This window comes from Mirounga angustirostris, unplaced genomic scaffold, assembly GCF_029215605.1.
Source record: "Mirounga angustirostris isolate CCGP_5_RB_7025 unplaced genomic scaffold, mMirAng1.0.hap1 SCAF_17, whole genome shotgun sequence".
NCBI classification, from domain to species: Eukaryota; Metazoa; Chordata; class Mammalia; order Carnivora; family Phocidae; genus Mirounga; species Mirounga angustirostris.
This window is the reverse complement of record NW_026991725.1, coordinates 3,497,792-3,520,091: the sequence shown is the minus strand read 5'-3', so window position 1 is coordinate 3,520,091 and position 22,300 is coordinate 3,497,792. Positions and strand designations below refer to the sequence as shown.

The 22,300-nt window shown below is 43.5% G+C and overlaps 1 protein-coding gene across 2 annotated transcripts in view; it reads right to left on the bottom strand.

The window, feature by feature from the left end:
• Nucleotides 1-6,382: 6,382 nt before the first annotated feature.
• The window catches only part of BLMH (bleomycin hydrolase), a 47,656-nt gene continuing 31,738 nt past the window's right edge, over nt 6,383-22,300 (bottom strand). For both annotated transcript variants that reach the window (XM_045889551.3, XM_064583429.1), the window contains one exon: nt 6,383-7,315. In XM_045889551.3, the coding sequence (XP_045745507.1) occupies nt 7,164-7,315 (152 nt within the window). In that variant the 3' untranslated portion in view covers nt 6,383-7,163. The remainder of the gene's footprint in view (nt 7,316-22,300) is intronic.

Genomic DNA, 22,300 nt, shown 5'->3' with positions numbered 1-22,300 from the left:
ACCTGAGCCGAAGGCAGTTGCTTAACCAACTGAGCCACCCAGGCGCCCCAGTCCTTTTGCTATTTTATGGGTAATATGCAGTATAGACTCTTCGGCTGTATTTTGCTGTAAATGTTTTTAAAAATAAATGACAGCTTTTCTCCTTCTCAAGCTGTGAGTTTTCATATTTAATACACTTAAAAGCGATTTTTCAATAAAAGTGGTATGGAGACTGAGGCTGAAAGAGGTTCAGGAACTTGTCCATGGTTACGCAGACCCCAAGTGGCAAAACCAGCCTATCTGGTCCAAACGCCCCGCACCTCCCACTGTGCTGGGCTGATTTGAAAGGAGAAAGGGGGCGCCTGGGTGGCTCAGTTGGTTAAGCGACTGCCTTCGGCTCAGGTCATGATCCTGGAGTCCCAGGATCGAGTCCCACATCGGGCTCCCTGCTTGGCAGGGAGTCTGCTTCTCCCTCTGACCCTCCCCCCTCTCATATGCTCTCTCTCATTCTCTCTCAAATAAATAAATAAAATCTTTTTTAAAAAAAAAAAAAAAAGAAAGGAGAAAGGTACAGGCAGTGAGAAAAGTGACATAAAACTTTGTGGGTTTGGGCGCCTGGGTGGCTCAGTTGGTTAAGCGACTGCCTTCGGCTCAGGTCATGATCCTGGAGTCCCGAGATCGAGTCCCGCATCGGGCTCCCTGCTGAGCAGGGAGCCTGCTTCTCCCTCTGACCCTCCCCCCTCTCATGTGCTCTCTCTCATTCTCTCTGTCTCAAATAAATAAATAAAATCTTTAAAAAAAAAAAAAACTTTGTGGGTTTTCCCCCTTTTTTTCTACTCCCCTCAAGTAAGTCACCTTCATGAAATCTAAACCTTTCTGTGAAGCACTGGAATGAAGATCACAGAGACTTTGTTCTCCTGCTACTTGTTCCTGTTGAGCAAGTTGTATAGGAAAGCGGACTTCGGAGCTATGTATAAACTTTTAATTGAGTGTAGCTGTCAGAATATAGGGCATTTTCAGTCAGCCAGCCAGTCAGTATTTACCATGAGCCCGGCCTGGGAACACAACAGTGAGCAAGTCAAAGCCCCTGCCCTTGGGGAGCTGACAGGGAGTATCGACTTTGGGGGAAACAGACAAACATATAAAGAAATAGGATCATTTCAGGAAGTGATGAGTGCTGTGAAGAAAGCAGGCCCCGATCACAGCAGAGGGGGACAGGCGTGGAAGTGGTAGAGGCAGCGGGGCAGGGAGGCTGACTATGCAGGTAAGGTGTTCAGGACGGTCCTGACATGGCGCCATGACTAGAGTCAGGAGAAGCCAGCCATGCAAAGACCTGAGGGAAGAGCTTTAGGAAGAGGAACAGCAAGGAGGTGGGAGTGAGCTCAGTGTGTCTGAGGGACAAGATAGGGAGAAAGGAGTTGGCAGGAGTGGAGCAAACAAGAAGGGAAGTGAGCAAGTTGAGTCTGCGGAGGTGGGCAGAGGCCACAGGGGAGGAGGCTCTGTGTTCCTGTCGATGAATGTTCCAAGTAAAACTCCAAGGATTTCTTGACTGTTTTGGACATGTTTGGACAAGGTAACCTCTAAGGTCCCTGGCCAGGGGAGATGCAGGGAGGCCGCAACTCTAAGTCAAACACACTCTGGTACTTTCTACCATAAGTCCACCTTGTCTCAGCTGCCCTACCCTGAACTGCAGCTGATTTTAAAAAATAAAACCGGGGGTACCTGGGTGGCTCAGTCGGTTAAGTGTCTGCTTTCAGCTCAGGTCATGATCCCGGGGTCCTGGGTCCAGATCCAGGGTCCAGATTGGGCTCTCTGCTCAGCAGGGAGCCTGCTTCTCCCTCTTCCTCTGCATGCCACTCTGCCCACTTGTGCGTGCTCTCTCTCACTCATCTCTCTCAAATAAAGAAATAAAATCTTAAAAAAAAATAAATAATAAAACCAAAAACTGTCATGGGGCAGGCCGAGAGATGGTTCCCAAGAGCACTCCAACCGTTTCAAGAGGAGTTATGGAACTAGAGTTTTTCTAGAGGAGTAAGCAAAGCATAAAAGAGAGCAACTGGTATTCAAACTGTACCGAAAGGAGTATAGGGGCTTCCCGTCTTCACAGTTCTGTTCCCAAAGAACTGCAGCTGGTGCAAATTGAACATTCCCTCCCTCCCTTTGTTCCTTTCCCTTTGTGGTAACGTGGAAAAGGCTGAATTTGAAAAGGGAAAAGGGGCACCTGGGTGGCTCAGTTGGTTAAGCATCCGACTCAATTTTGGCTCAGATCATGATCTCAGGGTCGTGAGATGGAGCGGATCCACTCTGGGTGTGAAGCCTGCTTAAGATTCTCTCTCTCCTCCCTCTGCCTGCCCCCCCGCCGCTCCTTCACCCTGTACCCACGTCCCCTCCACCCCTTATTCTCTTTCTCTTAAAAAAAAAAAGGGAAACAAAACAACTCTGGCTGGTTTATTCCTAGTTTTCAATCAAATTGTTATCATCGACCCCAGGGAGGAAGGAAGAGTCAGCGTCATGAAGGGCAACAACGGTTCGAACAAGTTGTCCTAAATATGGGAATGCTCATCGGGAAGTACTTAAAGAAGTCCAGCTTAACCAGGGGCTGTGGCCGTGGTCAGCAGCAGGGCTGGCCTGCACCGCGCAGCTGAAGGAATTCGTTGGAGCGCAAGGGCCCTGGAGCTGCCGACAGCAAATTAGAATCAAGCTGCTCCTTAAGGACGAGCTGGAACAGGCACATGGGTTCATGACCACATGAAGGCACGGCTCATTATCAGGGCCTGGCTTCTGGGGTGTGTGGGGTCAGTATGACTCTGCATGTCTCCAGAGTCATCCTGGCCGGCCAGGACTTTTCTAGGGGTCAGAGTAGCAGTCAGAGAGTGCCCAGCCACAGCTCCCTATTTCTGCGCTCAGCAGTCCCCCAAGTATGAGCAAGGTCCTCCAATTCAGGTCTCTGGCTAGTCCTTTGACCCGTTTCCCTTCCTCTTCAGCAGAGAAGACATAGGCAATGTTGTGTTTCTCCCCACGTGAACCTAATTTTATTTGAGAAATAGCTTTCATTAAATATTTGGTTATGAGGATTATTTTTTTACATACGGTGATTTGGTTTATAATTTGGGGACTTTTGCATCTCTGTGTATGGGTGTGATTTACGTGTAATTTTTTCTCTTACTACCCTTGACAGAGTTACGCCAGTCTCATAAAATAATGTTTTATGTCATAATAGTTCTTTATAGCTTTCCTTTTGGGCTAATCAAGATTCCCCAGAGATTTCCAATCTCCTGGGCACTAGAGTTCTTTTTTTTTTTTAAGTTTATTTATGAGAGAGAGCAGGGGAGGCGGGAGGAGCAGACAGAGAGGGACAAGCAGACTCTACACCGAGCGCAGGGCCTGACATGGGGCTCCATCTCAGGACCCTGAGGTCATGACCTGAGTTGACACCATCTCTTGATGGACGACGCTTAACTGACTGGGCCACCCGGGCGCCCCTGCTGGGCACTAGAGTTCTAGGAGCACAAGAGGACAGAGAACATTCAGAAAGCAAATACTCAGCCCTCTTAAGGTACTTTCATCCTCAGCTATGTTAATGACCTCCAGACCACAAACGGTTTCTCTCTCTCGAGAATAAATCGTGAATTGGCTGAGGGAGCAGGGCAGGGACAGTCACCCAGCTGCCCAAATTAGGGAGGGGATCTAACAGACATTCAACCCTCCAGTAACCTTCCTTTCGCTCCCAATTCCCTTAATGGCTACCTGGAGCTGCCTTATTCGGGGGATTATGCGACCTAAATTGGTTTGCTTAGCACCGGCTGTCTCCACCATTGGCTGAGGATTCAATTTTTTCAGCTCTGCTAAATCTTTCAACGCCTCTGTCTGCTTTCCAGCTTATTGTTCTTCTTCTGTTGCTCTGGAGGTTGTGGATTTAGGTCTTCTAAACAAAGTTGAGTATATCTTCCAGTTTTCAAATACCTGCAGTATCTAGAATAGCATCCTCCTTTTAATTTCTTGTTGTGTTTTAATCAGTCTCGTCAAGATCTGCTAATTTACTTCATTTTTTTTTAAAGAAGCAACTTATGGCTTTGTTGATCCTATCTTTAATTTCTGCACATACATTTTATTTCCTTCTACTTTCTTCAGGTTTATTTTGTAGTTCTAATTTCTTGACATTGATGCTTAGCTCAATTTTCAGTTTTTCTTCGATTTTAATAGAATTTTAAGGCTTTTAAAATTTATGTACTGTTTTAACTATACCTGTCATTTTGAATATGCAGTATTTTTTTTATCATTATTCAGGTTAAATTTCCTTTATGATTTTTTCTTGGACCTATGAGTTAATTTCTAAACATATAGGAGCCTTCTAGTTAGCTCTTAATTTTAGTTTCTAACTTAATCGCTTGGAAATTTGTTGGTTGACTCTACTCCCCAATATATGGCCATGAAAAAGTTCCATGTGTGCTCATGAAGAATGTGCAGTTATTAGATGCGGTGTCCTATAGATATCCATTATACCAAACTTACTAAATGCTTAAATCTTTTATATACTCACTTGAGTTTTCGGTTGCTTGATCGATCAACAATTGAGAAGTGTATTAAAATCTTCCATTATAATACTGGATTATTTTGCCATATAGTTATGTTTTTGTTTGATGTACTTTGAGGTTATTAGGTACATAATAATTTATAATTTAGAATCTTTGTATTTTTTCTGGAGAATCAAGTAAACATGTAATTATGAAGTGATTCTATCTCTAGTAATGCTTTTTGTTTTAAAGCCTATTTCCAGGGTCCCTATGCTGCAGGACTCCAGGGAGGCTGCGAGTAACATACCCTGGCATCAGTCTGTTTGGTTATTCAGAGCAGCCCTAACGTTGCTAGTTATTAGTATAGCCAGACCAGATTTATTTGGGTTAGTATCTGCCTGATGTATCTTTCCTTTTTATATCCCAGGTTGCTGATGTCTCTTATAATTAGCTTATGGCTGAGTTTCTTTTAAAACTCCAGTTTGGTTCAGTCCGTTAAGCATCTGCCTTCTGCTCAGGTCCTGGAATCGAGCCCCGCTTTGGGCTCCCCGCTCAGCAGGGAGTCTGCTTCTCCCTCTCCCTCTGCCCCTCCCCCTGCTCATGCTCTCTCAAATAAATAAAATCTTTAAAAAAACCCAAAAACCTCCAGTTTGACAATCTGTCTTTTTTCAGGAACATTTATACATTGTAATTATTGACACATTTAGATTTATCTCCGTCTTATTTTGGACACTCTATTTGTCTTGCATAATTTTTCTCTCACCATCTTGTCTTCTCATGGATTGATTACCTTCTTGCTTGGAAACCATACCCTGCTTATTTTTTAGTAGTTCATCTAGAAAATTTTAGGATATATTATTAACATACCAAGGTCTAAAGTTAATTGATATACTTATCTTTTTCCTGAATGACGAAGAGTATGTTTAGTCCAACCACCTCCCTAATTATCATTATCTTCTTCCATGTATTTTAGTTTCATCCTTCTTTAAACCCTATTAGACTTACCTACAGGCACTTTTTGTTTAGACGATGCACATACTTCTCACATTTCAGATCTTCCATACGGGATCACTTCCTTTCTGTTTGACTGGAAGTGTATTTTATTTCACCCTTGAAAGACAATTTCATTGAGTACAGAATACTAGGTTCACAGTTAACTTCTCATAGCACCTTGAAGATATGTTTCACTGTCTTGCTTACATAGTTGCTGATGAGAAGTTAGCTGTCGATCTAATTGTCTTTTCTTTGGAGGGAATAATCTGTGTTCCTGGATGCTTTTAAGATCTGTTCTAGGGTTTTGCCATGATGTGTCTAGAAATGGGTTTATCTATCTTGCTTGGAACAGCAAGGGTTTACAACAATATTGTAAACACTTCGACTGAAGCTTGAGCCTTTATCTAATGTTATCTTGGAAAGTGCCAAGACAGACAATATCCCCTGCTAGGACTGAGAAGATTCTAGGGAAGCCAGAGGTAGGGGGCTCAGGCACTGATGGAAATGTTGATTAGGAGGCAATATTTATTTGCTTTCAGTGAAAGGGAGACCCAGTCTCAGTAAAACACATATTCTCCAGCCAATTCCAAGGCTGGACCAGCAAAGCTTCATGTCTTACTCTTGTAGCGGCCCTGGATCTGGATGAAAAAATGGTTAAGTGGCAGGGACACAAGCTCTCTTAGATGTGGTGCTTGGACATCCTCTGCGGAAGCCAGTGAGGATCAGCACTGGCTGGGAAGGATCATCTATACCACAGAGAAGGTGAAGCAGGGAAGCCCTGAGCGATCCTACTGCTTCTCTATTTTGAGGAGTATGAGTCACCTGGTTACTTTCCTTTAGCAAGTTGTTGCTAAATAAAGAAACTCTTCGATAGATCAAATAACCACTTACTCTCATTTAGCAAAGTGTTTTATTCAAAAGCTTCTCAGCACCATCTAGTTGTCAGAAAGAATGGTATCACCTTTTCCTGCCCACCCAACTCCCAATTCCAGAGGCAGAAGTTAAACCTTTTGGCTAGAGCTCCCCCTAAGGATTATAATTCAGATCATGATAAGGTTTTGGTTGTTCTCACACTCATCTTTCTCTAAGCCTCTGCTTACCCCTGACTCAAGTAGAGCTGTGCTCTCCCACAGTTCCAAACAACAGGAAGGAATCATGTCAGACTTGATCAACCTCCCATTCCTGGGCTATTAGAGGCACGTACAATTACCTTGAAAAAAACTGAATTCAGTGACTGCCACCTAGGAAGGACAGTGATACCGTCAGGCAGCATGCAGTTTGAAAGCTCAAATCTTAGGATAACCCTCCCCCAACTCTACGCTAGAAACAAGGAGCATCAGGTCCATTTTCTCTCCATGTTCTTCAGTTGCTCATCCTCTCCTGTCTTATTCAAAGGATAAGCCAGGACCTTTTTGACAGAGTTAGGACAAACAGTGACATCTGATTAAAATGCTAAGAGATCCTGAGCTGTTGGAAATGAGGAGAGTACATAGTGTGACCTGATCTTTCCCTTTAGGAATATTCTGTTTCATCATAAAGCACTTCTCCAAAGAGGTTCCTGGAGGAGAAATCCAAGAGTCTGACTGTGTCCTTGGGAACCCGGTAACTTTGGCTTCAGTCCTTGGATCTGTCCTTTGCAGCTACTTCAGGTCCCGGAGGAAAGAGCTGGAGGCAGCATCAGTTGGCCAAGGCCCCCATGGGGTCCCAGGCCGGCAGGACAATGGGCTCCTGCTCTAACACAGCTAGCACCTCTTCAGGGACGTGCTTCCTGTCCACCACCACTTCGTAGACATACTCAGAGAACCACTCATCTGTCATGCACAGGTAACCTGGAGAAAAGCACAGAAGCCTCATGAATGCAGAGGGCAAGGGGCAAAGAGCAGAAGCCCTACTGGCACGATAAAGAAGCTTTTCACAAAACTTGTATTTGCACATGGTTTTCAGCTTTCCCATCTAGAACCTCACTTAAGCTAATTCTTACTAACAATTCTGTGAAGCAGGACAGGCATGGCTATAATTTCACCAATCAGAACATGGGGGCTCAGAGTACCTAAGTGACATGCCCCGATCGCACAGGTGAGGTTCAGACCTGGGCCTCGGACCTAAGACTGTTAGCAGATCCCGTGCCCTTGCACTGCCCAGGCTGTGTGGGCTGAAGAGGAGTGCGTGACCCTAGAAGACAGGTGGAAAGGCTTCTTGTTCACAGAGCCAACACCAAGGGGCCTGGGCAAGCACACTAGCTCCATTCCTACCCTACCCACCTTCTCAGCATCACTGGCTCTTCCACCTTCCCCTCTACTGTAAATTCCTGCAAGCTACTGAGCTGTCAGGGGAAACCTGATGGGGCTGTGTCATCACTCCCAGGTAGCCGCTTGTTTGCAGGTGATCCTGTGTAAGTCAAAGGATAACACAGGCTTTGCTTTCCTAGTGGAACATCTGTGGTGAAGATCAGGCAGAACTGAACACTGAGACAGCGTCTTGACCTCTTTTCCTCGGTAAGGCTCTAGGGTTTATGGATCTCTCCAGTGGGTAGGACTGTACAAACACCCCAGGTTGAGAGCTCAGCTGAGGGAAAACGTGGTGTCAGGAATCATCTACCCATCTTAGAAGCCTGCCTTTTCCCATTAGGAGGATTAAACTGTATCTCAGGCTCCACTAGGACAAAACAAATTCCCCTTCAGGAACATACTTCCAACAAACCTAAACAGGGGGAAAATGTTTCACTTGAGCCACTGATAATATAAAGAGCAAAATTAAAGTGAGAGACTAAAGTGTGTACATTTAAAACAAGAATTGGTCAAGGAAAGAGCACAGAGCACAAAAACGTGCACCTACACCTCCAAGGGCTCACAGGGACGAGCGAGCATCCCCAGCCCCACCGTCACAACCACCTCACCATACTCGGCCCCTGTTCTATACTAGACGCTTGAGCCATTCTTCTCTCAAAGTGTTTGTGCAAATCGATTTCTGTGCTGTATCATTTCTCACTACATGGGACCAAGAGAAAGGAAGAAGATGTAGGTATTTCTTCCAAGGGAGTCCTCTAGTGCAGCAGTTCTCAAACTTCCAGTATATTCTTAAAATGACTGAGGATGCCAAAAAGTTGTTTATGTGGGTCACACCTACCGATATTTACCATGTTAGAAATACAAACAAAGTTAAAAATACAAATTCATAAGAACTAAAAAAAAAAAACCATGAATAGAAATAATGTATTCTTAGGAAAAAGCCATTATATTCTCCAAGACAAAATAAACTTAAGTTGGAAAAATGGCTTTGTTTTACAATTTAATGTCTGGCTTCACAGAAGAGAGAATTCTTGTATCTGCTCTGTCTTCGATCTGTTGCAATCTGTTGTTCTGGCTGAAGGAGAGGAAGTAAAAGCTGGCCTCATACGGATCTGTTGTTGAAGGGAAGACCTTGCAACCCCCCTAAGAGGGCCCCAGGGACCCGCAGGAGTCCTGAGCACGCTGACGACTGCCGCCCTGAAGGCCAGACCGATTTAAGTAAGTAAAATGCAACATGATGGCAAGTCTAATTGTGTAAGCTAAATGGTGTCATGGAGGACATTATTTAACATGAAAACACAACTGTTTTGGTGAGGTCACCTGTGTCCAATTCTCCTCTTCACCTCTGACAGAAGCCGAGACACAGGATGTCTATTGTCACAAGAAAACGCCCTGGAGAAGTGCTCAAGGGCTCCAAGTCGGCTAAGGGAATGCATCTCTGTCCACTGATGCCCGCCTCCTGACCCAGCGCTCCTCTTCTCAACCGAAGGTACAGGCAAGGGAACACAGACCAACCAATCCTGCAGCCTGGTTCCTGCCTTGATTCAATACCCCGAAGTCCCTGGCTTTGCTTGTGTCCATCAGTCGAGGACCCGGCCCGCACTATCACCTACGCGACTGCCACTAAGTTCTCTCAACGGACAGATAGTCCTATCAACCGATACCAACTATCAATTCGGGCAGCGGAAGGGCCAACCAGTACCATTTCTTGCTGCATCCTAAGTCACTGCTTCCTGAAAAATTCATTATCTGCCTTCCCAAGAGGGGCTTTCAGTGGGCAGGAAACCAGACTACTAAACACCCCACCATTTGAGACATTAGTCATCCTTCCCCTTCCCATAATGCAGGCTAAATAAATCCCTAGAGTAGCTCCGGACAGTGAGGCAGGGGAAGGACAGAGGCAGATTCATGCAATAAAGTTCTGTGTCCTTATGACAATATTATCGTCACACCATCAAATGAGCCTTCAAAGAATGCACAGAGAAAATGGACAATAAGTACATGTACACTATCTTGTTCCAAAAGCAGATCAGATTAAGTCCTCACAAATTAAAACTCCTATCAATTGCAATCCAGCCTCTCAGTGTCCCTACCTAGAGGACCTGCCTTGATTAGTCTCTCTCTTCAGGATATGAGTTCTTTGGGGGCCCACAAAAACCTCACAGTCTAGGTGGCTGCCAGGTAATTGCACCCTGAGCAGATAATGAACTTGGGGCTGCTCTAACTGTTGTATCCTGCGTGTCTTGGGAGTTTGAGATTAGGATCAGTATGTCTGAAACCCGAGTGAGTGCCGTGTAAGGCAGCAGCAAAGTACCCATTCAAGCAGGTTTATTTTTTCAGGTAGGTTTAAAGTGGCCATTTTGATTTGAAGAAAGTTGCGGCTTCTAGCCCATAAGCACTTTGGCCACCAGGAACAGGCGTTCCCCAGGGAAGAAGGAAAAGAAAAGTCTGCAACAAGGAGCCCAATATTATATTTAAGGAAACAGAAAGTCAGCTTTAGGAACTAAGGTGAAATCACATTTTGCTTAAGCTTTAAAGTGTTGTTTACATGCAATGAGAAAGAAATAAAATAAGTGAACAGTCCCTCAAAAAAACTGCCAATGTTTCTGTATTTGTTAAGAGAAAGGGTAGTGTTGGTCTATAAAGGGAAAAGCGGTGTCTGTTGATACAACTCTAGACTGATTAGGCCAAATTCACACAGAAACAGAATAGTATTGAACAGGTTAGTTTAAGGGGAAGAAGATCTTTACCTGAAAAAAAAAAAAAGTTTTCTGAAATTCTACCAGAGATCTAACATTTTAATCTTTCAGACTTGATTAAGGTTAGATATATTATCATTTATGAATTAGATACATTTTCTATTTTTTGCTGTCTTCTATGAGATATTTTACCTCACTGACAAATGATTTGTGGTTAATGTGGGGTGTTTTTGGGGGGCTATTTTTGAAAAAGGTGTGACAATATCAAGTTTCTGTTCCACTCTGATGGATGCGTCTGGCAGCATACGGACCTAAGGAGGCCAGACTCCCGGGGCCTCATTAAGTCACTGCCGATCTCTCACCTGATGGTGATAACCTCAAGGCTGAAGAAAGCCTCCAAGAAAGGACAGCAAAAATCTCACTGGCGTTTGTCTCATATTTCCAACTTCCTAATAAATACTGAGAAATTACTTCACAGAACATTAGCCAGTCATTTAAATGAAGTTGCAAAGACCATGTAGCAACATGGAAAACATTTAAGCGATAAAAGTAAAGTATACAAAAACAATATATCTTACATAATTACAACTATGTTACAAATCTAGATATGCAGGTGAAAAAAAACCTTACAAAATATAACAAAATGATAATTTTATTCAACGGGGTAGGTGATTTTCTCCTCAAAACTTCTGAATTCTTATATTGGTTTTTTGACTCCCAATCCTAAAGATTACCCAAATAATTAACACTTATTATAACCGATTTTGGAAACATGGGAAGAGGAGGGAGATGAAAAGGAAGAAAATGAGGGGGAGGAGGAAGAAGTGGATGAGGAGCAGGAGATGAGAAATATAAATTTAAGAACTGCCTACAATCCCACCATCTAGAGATAAGCCCTATTTAGGTTTTACATGCAGCCTTTGATAAAGTTTCTGCATGTAGACTCTATACATTTAACAAAAACGAGACATCACACATGCTCTTTTATAACAAAGTACCACACAGGCTCTATTTTCCACTTCATCTCTTTCCATATTAAAGAATACAACTATCTACATCATAATTTTTAAATGCTGAGTTTGGATGAGTAAGCCAAAATGAATTTAATCAATCCCCTACTGATGAAGTCTGGCTTGTTTTTTCATGCTTAGAAGCAACACTGCTATAAATATTTTTGCAACTAAATCTTTGTACAAGCTTAATTATCTATTTAAAATTTTTTAAAAAGATTTTATTTTTATTTATTTGACAGAAAGAGAGAGAGCAAGAGAGCGCGCATGCACAAGCCACGGGAGTGACAGGCAGAGGGAGAGGGAGAAACAGACTCCCCACTGAGCAGGGAGCCCAACGCAGGGCTCGATCCCAGGACCCCGGGATCATGACCTGAGCTGAAGGCAAATGCTTCACCAACTGAGCCACCCAGGCGCCCCAACACCTTCCATTTCTATAGGGTATGTTGCAAATGTGCAAAATGACACAACCCTCCCCCAAAATGAAATGGAATTTGGCAATATCTACAAAAATTTCAAATGCGTTTACCGCCTTCACTAATGCCATTTCTGAAACCCTGTCCCACAGACATACAGTACTTGCATGAACATAGTATGTATTTATGCATAATAACTAATACTCATTTAGCACTTACCATATGCTAGGCACTGCTCTAAGCATCGTGCATATATTATATTAACTCACTGCAATATTGTTTGTAATAGCAAAAGACTGGAAATACCCCAAGTTCCATTAGTAAGGGAACTGGCTGAATAAACTATGGTACATGCAGACAATGGGAAATAATGAAGCTGTCCCGATATGGAAACATACTGATATGAAAAGCTTCCAAGACATGCTGTTTAGGGAAGTGAGAGCAAGAGGCAGAGCAGGGTAACACGGTGTGTTAACTTTGATGCACTAAACCACACTGAGAACTGAAGAGAAACTAACAGAAATGGTAACCTGAAAGAGGGGAAGGGAGTGGAGAGTGACAGAGACAAGATTTCTCTTTATATGCTTTCTTGTAATCTGATTTTGGAACAACGTGATTTTATGATTTATTACAAGAATTACACTTTAGAAAGCAAAGCAAAACAAAAGCACACACATAAATCTGCAGGGAGCTTCATTTCACAATGCAATTTCACACCCACTGTCTTTGTTTTGATTTTAATCCTGCAACAACCCTACAAGGCAGAAAGGGTTGGTATGAATTGTCTAAAGTCATGTAGCCCGTGTTCGAACCTAGGTCTTCGGATTCAGTTTTTGCCCCCTCCTCTAGAGCATTCAGAGACTTGGCAGTTGGGGCCAAGGCAACAGGTGACAGCACATCATCTAGTTCCAGCACCTACCCGGCACCGACTCCCCCTGCTCACACATGCCTCATCAAAGGTTACGTCATGTGCCCAGTGGCTGCTTATCAGGTATTCTGTATCTTTAAATCAAAGAGACGTCATGTGTTCCGGCTGCATGAATTTCGAAGACAGAACAGGATGGGCTGGGTATTAGAGAGAGAGAAAGGGAACCAAAAGCACCATTTATGAGACAGACATTGGACAGTGATCTGAGAAGAGGCTTCTTTTTCCTCCAGAGTAAACAGAAAAGTCTGCCTGTATGGTGGGGACACATTCACGTTCCTGAACCTTTTGCTGATACGAGATATTCTTACAGCTTGATATTACCTGTGGCTTTTTCTCAGAAACAAAAGCTAGAGAACTTACAGAGTGAAAAATATGGTAGGGAAAGAAGGTTGTTTTGGTTTATAGGATGTATTTTTTTAAACCATCAAATCACAACCAAGTTCACAGAGCAGAAGCATATGCTTCTGAGGAAGTGTCCCCTGCTAAGGAGTCCAGAAGAAGCCTGTCTGCCTCTGGGCTGAGGAGAGAAGGCAATGTACCGACCAGTCAGACTTCTCTGGAGAAGTCCCTGGACCAGTAGGAATGATCCAGACGAGCCTGAGAACACACACAATTCTGCCAGGTCTCTAACAATGGACAGGAGACGAAAGATTTAGATGTCACCCAAGGGTCTATTTTCCCACTGAAACTCAATGACCTCCCTGACACCTCTCTGTCACTGCTCCTGTTTCAGGCAAAGCTTGCTGTCTGATCTCCTCAAAAGTTCACACTCTTTCTTGGCCTCCTTCCTCAGACCTACCGGAAGCATGCTCCACATGCCAAGCGCTACCCTCTTTTCAGCTACCCTTTCTCTGGCTGGCCTCCCACTTCCTTTCCAAAAGAGTCATGACCTTTCCTAAAACTCCATTCCCTCTTGAATGGAGCCTTCACAGTTCCAATCACTCACCATCTACCTTGCAATTTATCCCCTACATTATTTTGCACTTATTCTTGTGTTTATGTTTTACTTATTCTTATAATGGATTACAAACACTACATATGGAGCGAGATTTACAACCTCAACTGTCCCAGCTTCAGTCGTCCTGTCTCCTCACTGCACCTAGCACTGGAAGGGCCCGGTACTGCTGCTGATGTGGTAGAACAGGACAGCTGGGCTGCCATTCTTTTCTAAAAGCCGCCCAAGCCCTTTTCCCTTGACCCATTTTCTGGTGGCTCCGCGGCAGCACTATTCACCCCCAAGTTCTCCCTGACGCCATGTAGTCCCTGACTTCTCGCTAACCCCTCCCCCACCAAAGCCTCAGTGTCCTCCTATTGCCTCCCCACTGAGGGGGCCTCTCCAGTTCTTCCTCTTTCTCGGTCACCTGCCTTCTTGGAGAAATCGTCTCTTCTCTTGCCTTTCTGGGGCTACTTAACCTGTATCTTACAGTCTGAGGAGCACACCATGAATGCCACTTCTGCCCCGTCACAGCCCTCTTCAAGTCCCCTTCCTGTGTCCCCGGTGAATGCGTGTAAATTCCTTGGAGGGTCCAACATTCATTCCACCATGGTCTGTGCACGGTTCCCTGCATCCCACCGATAAATGAGAGGGGAAGCTATTGCTAATGGTTTTTCCTCAGCACTAGGTTTATTCACCTCCGCTGCTTTCTCTCATGAAACTAAGCCCGCCTGACGAGCCATCCATCCGGTAAGCTGGTGAGGCAGCGCAGTGCTCACACTACGATCCTGAATTCTTCAAGGTCTGAAACTGGAGGTGTGGGCAGGTTAAACAGCCCTCCTCTAGAAGGGAACTTAGTTTAAGGGGCCTTCTTGTCCTGCCTTCATTTTGTTCACAGGTAACAGTAACGACGGAACGACGACAGCTAATACTTTTGAGCACTCCTTATATGCCTGGCACGGTTCTCACAACAGCCCTAGGAGGGAGGTACAGTTATCACCCCTATTTTATAGATCTGAAACGTACAGCTTTGGAAGGTTAAATACCATGACCAAGGTCATACAGCCAACAGGTGGGACTGCCAGGACCCAGGCGGTCTGGCACCAGTGTTTCCCCTTTATCCTTCTCAAACCAATGCAAGTACACCTTGGAGACAATCAGGTGAAAACAGTAGATCCTCCCCCCAGGAGAAAGCAAGCACACGCACAAAACTCCATGTGAGTGTGAGGAGATTTGTCCCTGAGACTGAGGCCTGGTCACAGGTCAAAAGGAGCTACGGTGCCATAGTTTGTCCCCTCTCACAAACGGCAGCTCTTTCCTAGTCACACACTTTGAGAGGGAAGCAGCAGCCAACCTGAGAGCGCACGCTTGCTCTGTTCCACTCATGCGCACTCTTTTTCAGCCCCAGCCACGCAGGCTTTTTGGTTAATAAAGATGGAGGACGAGAGGTCCCTCTGAAGGAACTCTGACACCCAGGTGATAACAGCAGCACTTTTCCATGAAAACCCCGAGGTGACATAAATTTGTATCTTGCCCCTTTCCAGAAAGTCAGAAACCTCTGCTTCTAGCGCATATAATTTTCTCTTATTTCAGTACATTCAGCTCAATATTGCCTATAATTTACATTATTTGTGCTTGATACACAAAACTGAATCTCAAACAGATCTGCAAATAATACATTATCTTTTATAGGTAATAAACATTTTTAGGGAAGCTGTCTCTGTCAAAGAGCCTGGGTGGCTCAGTTGCTTAAGTGTCCCACTCTTGGTCATGATCTCGTGTCCTGGGATTGAGCCCCGTGATAGGCTTGGGGAGTGTGCCTCAGAGTCTCTCCCTTTGCCCTTCCCCCAACTTGCATGTGTGCACTCTCTCTCAAATAATCTTTAAAAAAAAGAAAAAAAAAAGAAATCTGAATCCCAATTCTATCTCTGACACAGTGCAATCCAAGTAAGTGAAAACCTCTCAGTAAGTTTCAGTTTTTCACATACCACATGGGTATAATCACCCATGCTCATATCCTGAGTTACTCTACCTTGATGCCATGAGGAAAAATACAAATGCATCAGCAAATTTTGAATTCTTATAAAGATGCTATGAACTATGATACTGAGTACCCCTGACAGAAATATGGAATACTCATTAAACTCTTCAGAGTTCTTATTAGAGATTATTTATTTATTTATTTGACAGAGAGAGAGACAGCAAGAGAGGGAACACAAGCAGGGGGGAGTGGGAGAGGGAGAAACAGATTCCCCGCTGAGCAGGGAGCCCGATGTGGGACTCGATCCCAGGACCCCGGGATCATGACCTGAGCCGAAGGCAGACGCTTAACGACTGAGCCACGCAGGCACTCCTAAACTCTTCAGAGTTCTGTGGCAGCATACAGTTTGAAACATGCTTTCATACATTATTTCATTTGATGGCTATAGACAAACTGTAGGACCTCATAAGGAAACAGAAATTATCCATGTTACTGATAGAGTAATTGAAACTATACAGAGCTAAATTACTGTCCAGGATCTATAATCAAAAAAGTAGTAACTGGGGCGCCTGGGTGGCTCAGTCGGTTGGGCGACTGCCTTCGGCTCAGGTCATGATCCTGGAGTCCCTGGATCGAGTCCCGCATCGGGCTCCCTGCTCGGCAGGGAGTCTGCTTCTCCCTCTGACCCTCCCCCCTCTCATGTGCTCTCTCTCATTCTCTCTGTCTCAAATAAATAAATAAAATCTTTAAAAAAAAAAAAAAAGTAGTAACTGTCTCTCCTGGTTCCACAATATAACATTAGATGAAGGATATGATGACTTTTTTGCCTAGATATCCAAAATCATATGGAATAGTTTGGCTGGTAAGGTTAGTCTTCAGGAAGCAACAGAAGTCCAGATATAATCTGAATCAGCCACATAAATTTCTTTCCAGATTAATCTCTAATATGTCAAAGTCTCTTTGACGGAAATCAAGACTCTCTTTTAGGAGGAAGTCTAGAAATTTCACTAAAATTAAATCAGGAACAGAGAGGCTATTTGTAAGAAAAGATGAAGAATGTGGGTTAAAAACAATTTTAAATGTTGATGTATCTGAAAGGCACAAAAGCAATTTGAAAAATGAAAAATCTTGGTTCAAAATAAAAACTAGGAGAGACAAAAATTTTCAAAGAAATGTTTTCTGGGGCACCTGGCTGGCTCAGTTGGTACAGCATGCAACTCTTGATCTTGGGGTTGTGAGTTCAAGCCCCACCTTGGGTGTAGAGATTACTTAATAAAATCTTAAAAAAAAAAAAAAACAAGAAATATTTTCTTTCAGTGACCACTGCAGATTTAGAAAATAATATCCTCCCTACCCTCACTTTAAGGTTCTATTATTTAGCATATTAAGAAACTAGACTTAATGGACATGAAGAACTCTGTCACGATAATTCCATGTTCAGAGCTGTGCTATATCAGACTTTCTCATGATTAAGTGAACCAAGCATAAAGAAGTCAAGTTCCATAATAAAAATGGTTCATTAGGAAGACCATCCAAGAATTCAATTTATTGATTCTCAGAAACACTTTGTTATATGCATGCCAGAATTTGATAATTATTGAAGTTGGGTGATGGGCACAGGGGAGTTCCTTAATACTATTCTGTTTACTTCACAGATGCTTGAAATTATCCATGATAAAAAGTTAAGGAAAAAAAAAAATCCCAACATATTATAAAGCAGCATGGACACAGTAATTGTGGGAAATAATAGGTGGCTAGAGTTTTTTACTTGCCCAACTCACAATGTGCTATATTTGAACATAAACCTTCACCAGGTACACCATCCCTCCCTCCTTCTTCAGATTCCCAGCCATAAATGGTGCTCCATGAGCCCCTTCTCCTGGCATGGGACATGTATGAGGTTTCTAGACCCTTTATAGTTTTATATGTTCCCTCCACCACTAGTTTCTGATCACCAAAGATCATGAACTGATCTGTTATTCCCATGAGTGGAGTAGATGCTACTAGACAGAGAAGCTGAGAGGAAGCAGAGTTTCGTGGTTAAGAAAATAGGCTCTAGTGTCACTGTCTGAATTATAATTCTGGCTCAATCACTTATTAGCTAGATGACCTACAGGTTATCTTGGCTTAAAGAGTATGCTCTTTTCAGGTGAATTTCTAAGAGAGATGCACTAAAGGTAATTTCCTCTATTTTAAATTCTTAAATGTTTTACAAACTATTTTACTCTAATAAGCCTACCAACTTTTCAAAATGAAAGACAATGGAACAAGTCCCAAGGTCTGTTCCATCCTCCAGTTGTGAAATCCACTTTTTTTTTTTTTAAAGATTTTATTTATTTGACAGAGAGAGAGAGCACAAGTAGGCAGAGCGGCAGGTGGCGGGGGGAGGGGAGCAGGCTCTCTGCTGAGCAGGGAGCCCGATGCGGGGCTCAATCCCAGGACCCCGGGATCATGACCTGAGCCGAAGGCAGCCACTTAACCGACTGAGCCACCCAGGTGCCCTATCCACCTTTTTTTTTTTTTTTAAGATTTTTATTTTTTTTAAGTAATCTCTACATCTAATGTGGGGCTTGAACTCAATGTGCTATATTTGAACATAAACCTTCAAATGATCAAGAGTCAGAGCTCTATTGACTGAGCCAGCCAGGCACCCCTCCATTTCTGATATGATCCATAAACGTACAAAATGCACAGCCAAGGGGCGCCTGGGTGGCTCAGTCGTTGAGCGTCTGCCTTCGGCTCAGGTCATGATCCCAAGGTCCTGGGATCGAGTTCCGCATCGGGCTCCCTGCTCAGCTGGAAGCCTGCTTCTCCCTCTCCCACTCCCCCTGCTTGTGTTCCCTCTCTGGCTATGTCTCTGTCAAATAAATAAATAAAATCTTAAAAAAAAAAAAAATGCACAGCCAAGTATTTTAAGAAGCAGGTGAAGAAAGAAGGCCATGTTGCTAATACAGCATGTTAGATATGTATCCACTTTTCAGTCCAGCTAAGAATACTGGAATTCGCCAATAGGAAGTAACCCACTGGGCCCAGTAAGACAAGAATTAATTCCTCCTTTTATGTCTCTTGGGGTCAGAAGGTACTTTTGTCCATTTTGGTAAACAGGTTATTCGATTTACGTAGTCAGCTCTGTGTAAGAAAGGCCATGAACATGACCAATGCGGAAGACCAAAGGCAGGCCTGGGCAGAGGGCAAGGGCAGCATGCGTGTTTGTATCTGCTGTGTTTATATCTAGCTTGTATCATCAACACTGCTTTTTCAGAAACCATCAATCTTAACAGGCAGAAATCCCAAAGAGAATAGTAACAAACTGTTAACAATGTTATCTACAGAAACAAAACCCTAGCACTGCTGTTTAAGACTGTTTTGTCTCCCGAGAGAGCACAAACACGTTCTGCCTCACACACGCTGGCCAGTGCCCACCAGGCTGACAGACCGGAGGGCCTCGCTGGGGTGAAGACCTATCGTCAGCATAACAACATACTACACATACTCAGGTCAGGCCAAGTGTGCTAATTAAGTTAGATCTTTCCTTCTTTCCCATTAAGTAAAAAGGAACATTGCTAAGGGGCGCCTGGGTGGCTCAGTCAGTTAAGCGTATATCTCTTGATTTTGGCTCAGGTCATGATCTCAGGGTCTTGAGATAGAGCCCCAAGCCCCACGTCGGGCTCCGTGCTGGACGTGGAGCCTGCTTAAGATTCTTTCTCCCTCTCCCTTTGCCCCCCCCCAATATTACTAAGAAATACATGAAAATAATTTATGTTGGCTTTAAAGGAACTATTCCCTACCCCCACTCAGCTCATATCTTTTAGTTCTCTACTGAAATGCTTTGCTCTGTTATTCAAGAACAAAAAAGTTAGTTTAACCTTAACTAGACAGCTGAAGATTTCACCAAGGATTACAGGCAGATCACAGGAATCAAGACCTCAGCTCTCTCAGCATAATGGAATTAATAAATCAGCAAAAACAAAACTTTTAAAGAGGTATAGTTGAATGGGAAAAAAAATAACAAAATGCTCCAGAATCCTCTTTAAGAGTAGGTATTTAGGGGTGCACCTTGGTGGTGCAGCTGGTTAAGCTTCCAACTCTTGGTCTCAGCTGGGGTTGTGATCTTGGGGTTGTGGGACTGAGCCCCACATCAGCTCTGTGCGTGGCATGGAGTCTGCTTGGGATTCTCTCTCCCTCTCCCTCTGCCCTTCCTCCCTGCTCTCTCGAGGTCTCTCATTCTCTCTCTCTCTCAAATAAATAAATAAATCTAAAAAAATAAAAGAGTAGGTATTTAGGTTCAAAGTAATAAAGACAATAACTCACACTACACAAAACAGAGCATTTGCCAGACTTAACATGCGTTAAGTGGATATCACCACGTAGTGTAAACCCTGATAGCTGTTTTTCTTTCTTTTTTGTAATGCAAGTGCCCGACTTAAGCTTTGATTGCCAAGGCATGGGGCAAAGATGGCTAACTCAAATAAACACATCGCCAGCCACAGGACTAGATAAAGAGCCAGGCCACCTCCCCCCACTGAGGCTCCTTTGTTTTAGAGATCCTAGTTGATTCTGATAACTGACCATTTAGGCCACTTGCTTCTTCTCTTCCCACACTTTAAGCTCCTGCTCTTACGTTTTAAATTCACCAATAAACAGTGAGCCTGCGAAACCCTAGTCTTCCACCCTCAACCCGCTTTAATGCAGAACTCCAGGCACATGCATGCTCTCTGTCTACCCGCAACCTCGATGTGTGGCCCCAGGTGAACTGTGTAATTTCCAGATTCTGTAAGCAATAAATCTTTATTTTTTCAAAGTTTCCTGGTTATTGCTGAAGGGCATTTTGCAATCAGAATAAAAACCACAAGGGCTGGTCAAGCCACAACACTGGTTATTGACAGGCCAACAAAAACAACAAAAAACACACTACTAATCTACAAACCGAGTGACTGTTACAGATGGAAAAATATCACGGAAGCAAGCCAACAGATCCAGGCTCATCTAAACCATAACTGTAGTCCTTTTCCTAAACACTAACCTTTATGATAACAAACCCAATTACAGGGACCAAATTAGACCAAAAATGAAACAGAAGGTACAGAGGTTCATCTGAAACAATCTCTTAGGTTTTAAAATGTTACAAATATCAAATCCTTCCAATTCAAGACAAGTTATTCCTTTGCACCCATTTCTTAACTACTACCAATTTGCAGATGTAACTAAATCATGAGTTATCTTGATTTTTCTGCTAAGTTTGTTAAGGTTTCTACCCTTCTCCACCTAATCCCAATGTATATTTGTCTTAAAATAAAATTCATCATATAAGGAATCACCAATTTCAAGATATACTGCACTTTAATTCATAATAGTTAATTTAACAAGCAGCCCATAACCACAGAACAATTGCAGAAATCACAGACGGGGCACACCCAACTGATGATGAAAGAAATGCACTAACAGTGCTTGTATTTGTTTACAAACAACGAGCTGCCGAGTTTCATGGCAGATCCCAGGGATGGTCAGCCAAAATCCACCAAGGATCACATTATGGGGAGATGGAAAGACTTAGAACAACAAATCAAATGGCTTCCAGGTTTTGGCCTGTGCTGCTGAATCACAGCATACTCAAGTCAAGTTCAAAACAGAGGTTAATAGACTCTTCTAAGACAGTAGTTTTCAAATATAAATGACATCAGCTCACCTCCAAACCTGCACTCCCCCCCAACCTCTTACCCTTGGAAATCCTAGGGCTGACAAACACAGCTGGGAAATCACTATCTAAATGGGCAACAGGCAAAGAGTTACTAAGATCTCTATTTTCTTTTCCTTATTTAGTAAGGACATTTCTGGCTGATCCTTGGTTGGTGGGATGTGTGCTGAAGTCTGATTCCAAATGTTTGGGTATCTCTCACAGGATTCCCTCCCTACTTCTTCTCTGTCTTCTAGCTAGTCTAGTAAGCTGTGGTTATTGCATTTTTCCTAGCCAAAGTCCACTGGCTAAATGTTAAGAATATGGACTCTGGTAAGGAGCTACTACAAAATACCACAAACACACATGCATGTACATGCTCTCTCGCCCAATACTCTATGGTGGTTGCCTCTTTGGGTTTGAAATTCTAAAAACTGGGGCGCCTGGGTGGCTCAGTCGTTAAGCGTCTGCCTTCGGCTCAGGTCGTGATCCCAAGGTCCTGGGATCGAGCCCCGCATCGGGCTCCCGGCTCCACGGGAAGCCTGCTTCTCCCTCTCCCACTCCCCCTGCTTGTGTTCCCTCTCTCGCTGTATCTCTCTCTGTCAAATAAATAAATAAAATATTTTTTTAAAAAAGAAACCCTAAAAATTAAGGCATTAAAACACCTCAGGGGCACCTGGATGGCTCAGTCGCTTAAGCGTCTATCTTCGGCTCAGGTCATGATCCTAGAGTCCTGGGATCCAGCCCCACATCAAGTTCCCTGCTCAGCGGGGAACCTGCTTCTCCCTCTTCCCCCCCCCAACTCCTTCTCTCTCTCTCTCAAATAAATAAAAACTTAAAAAACACCTTAAAAGGGTTTCATCTACTATGAAAAGTTGTCTTTA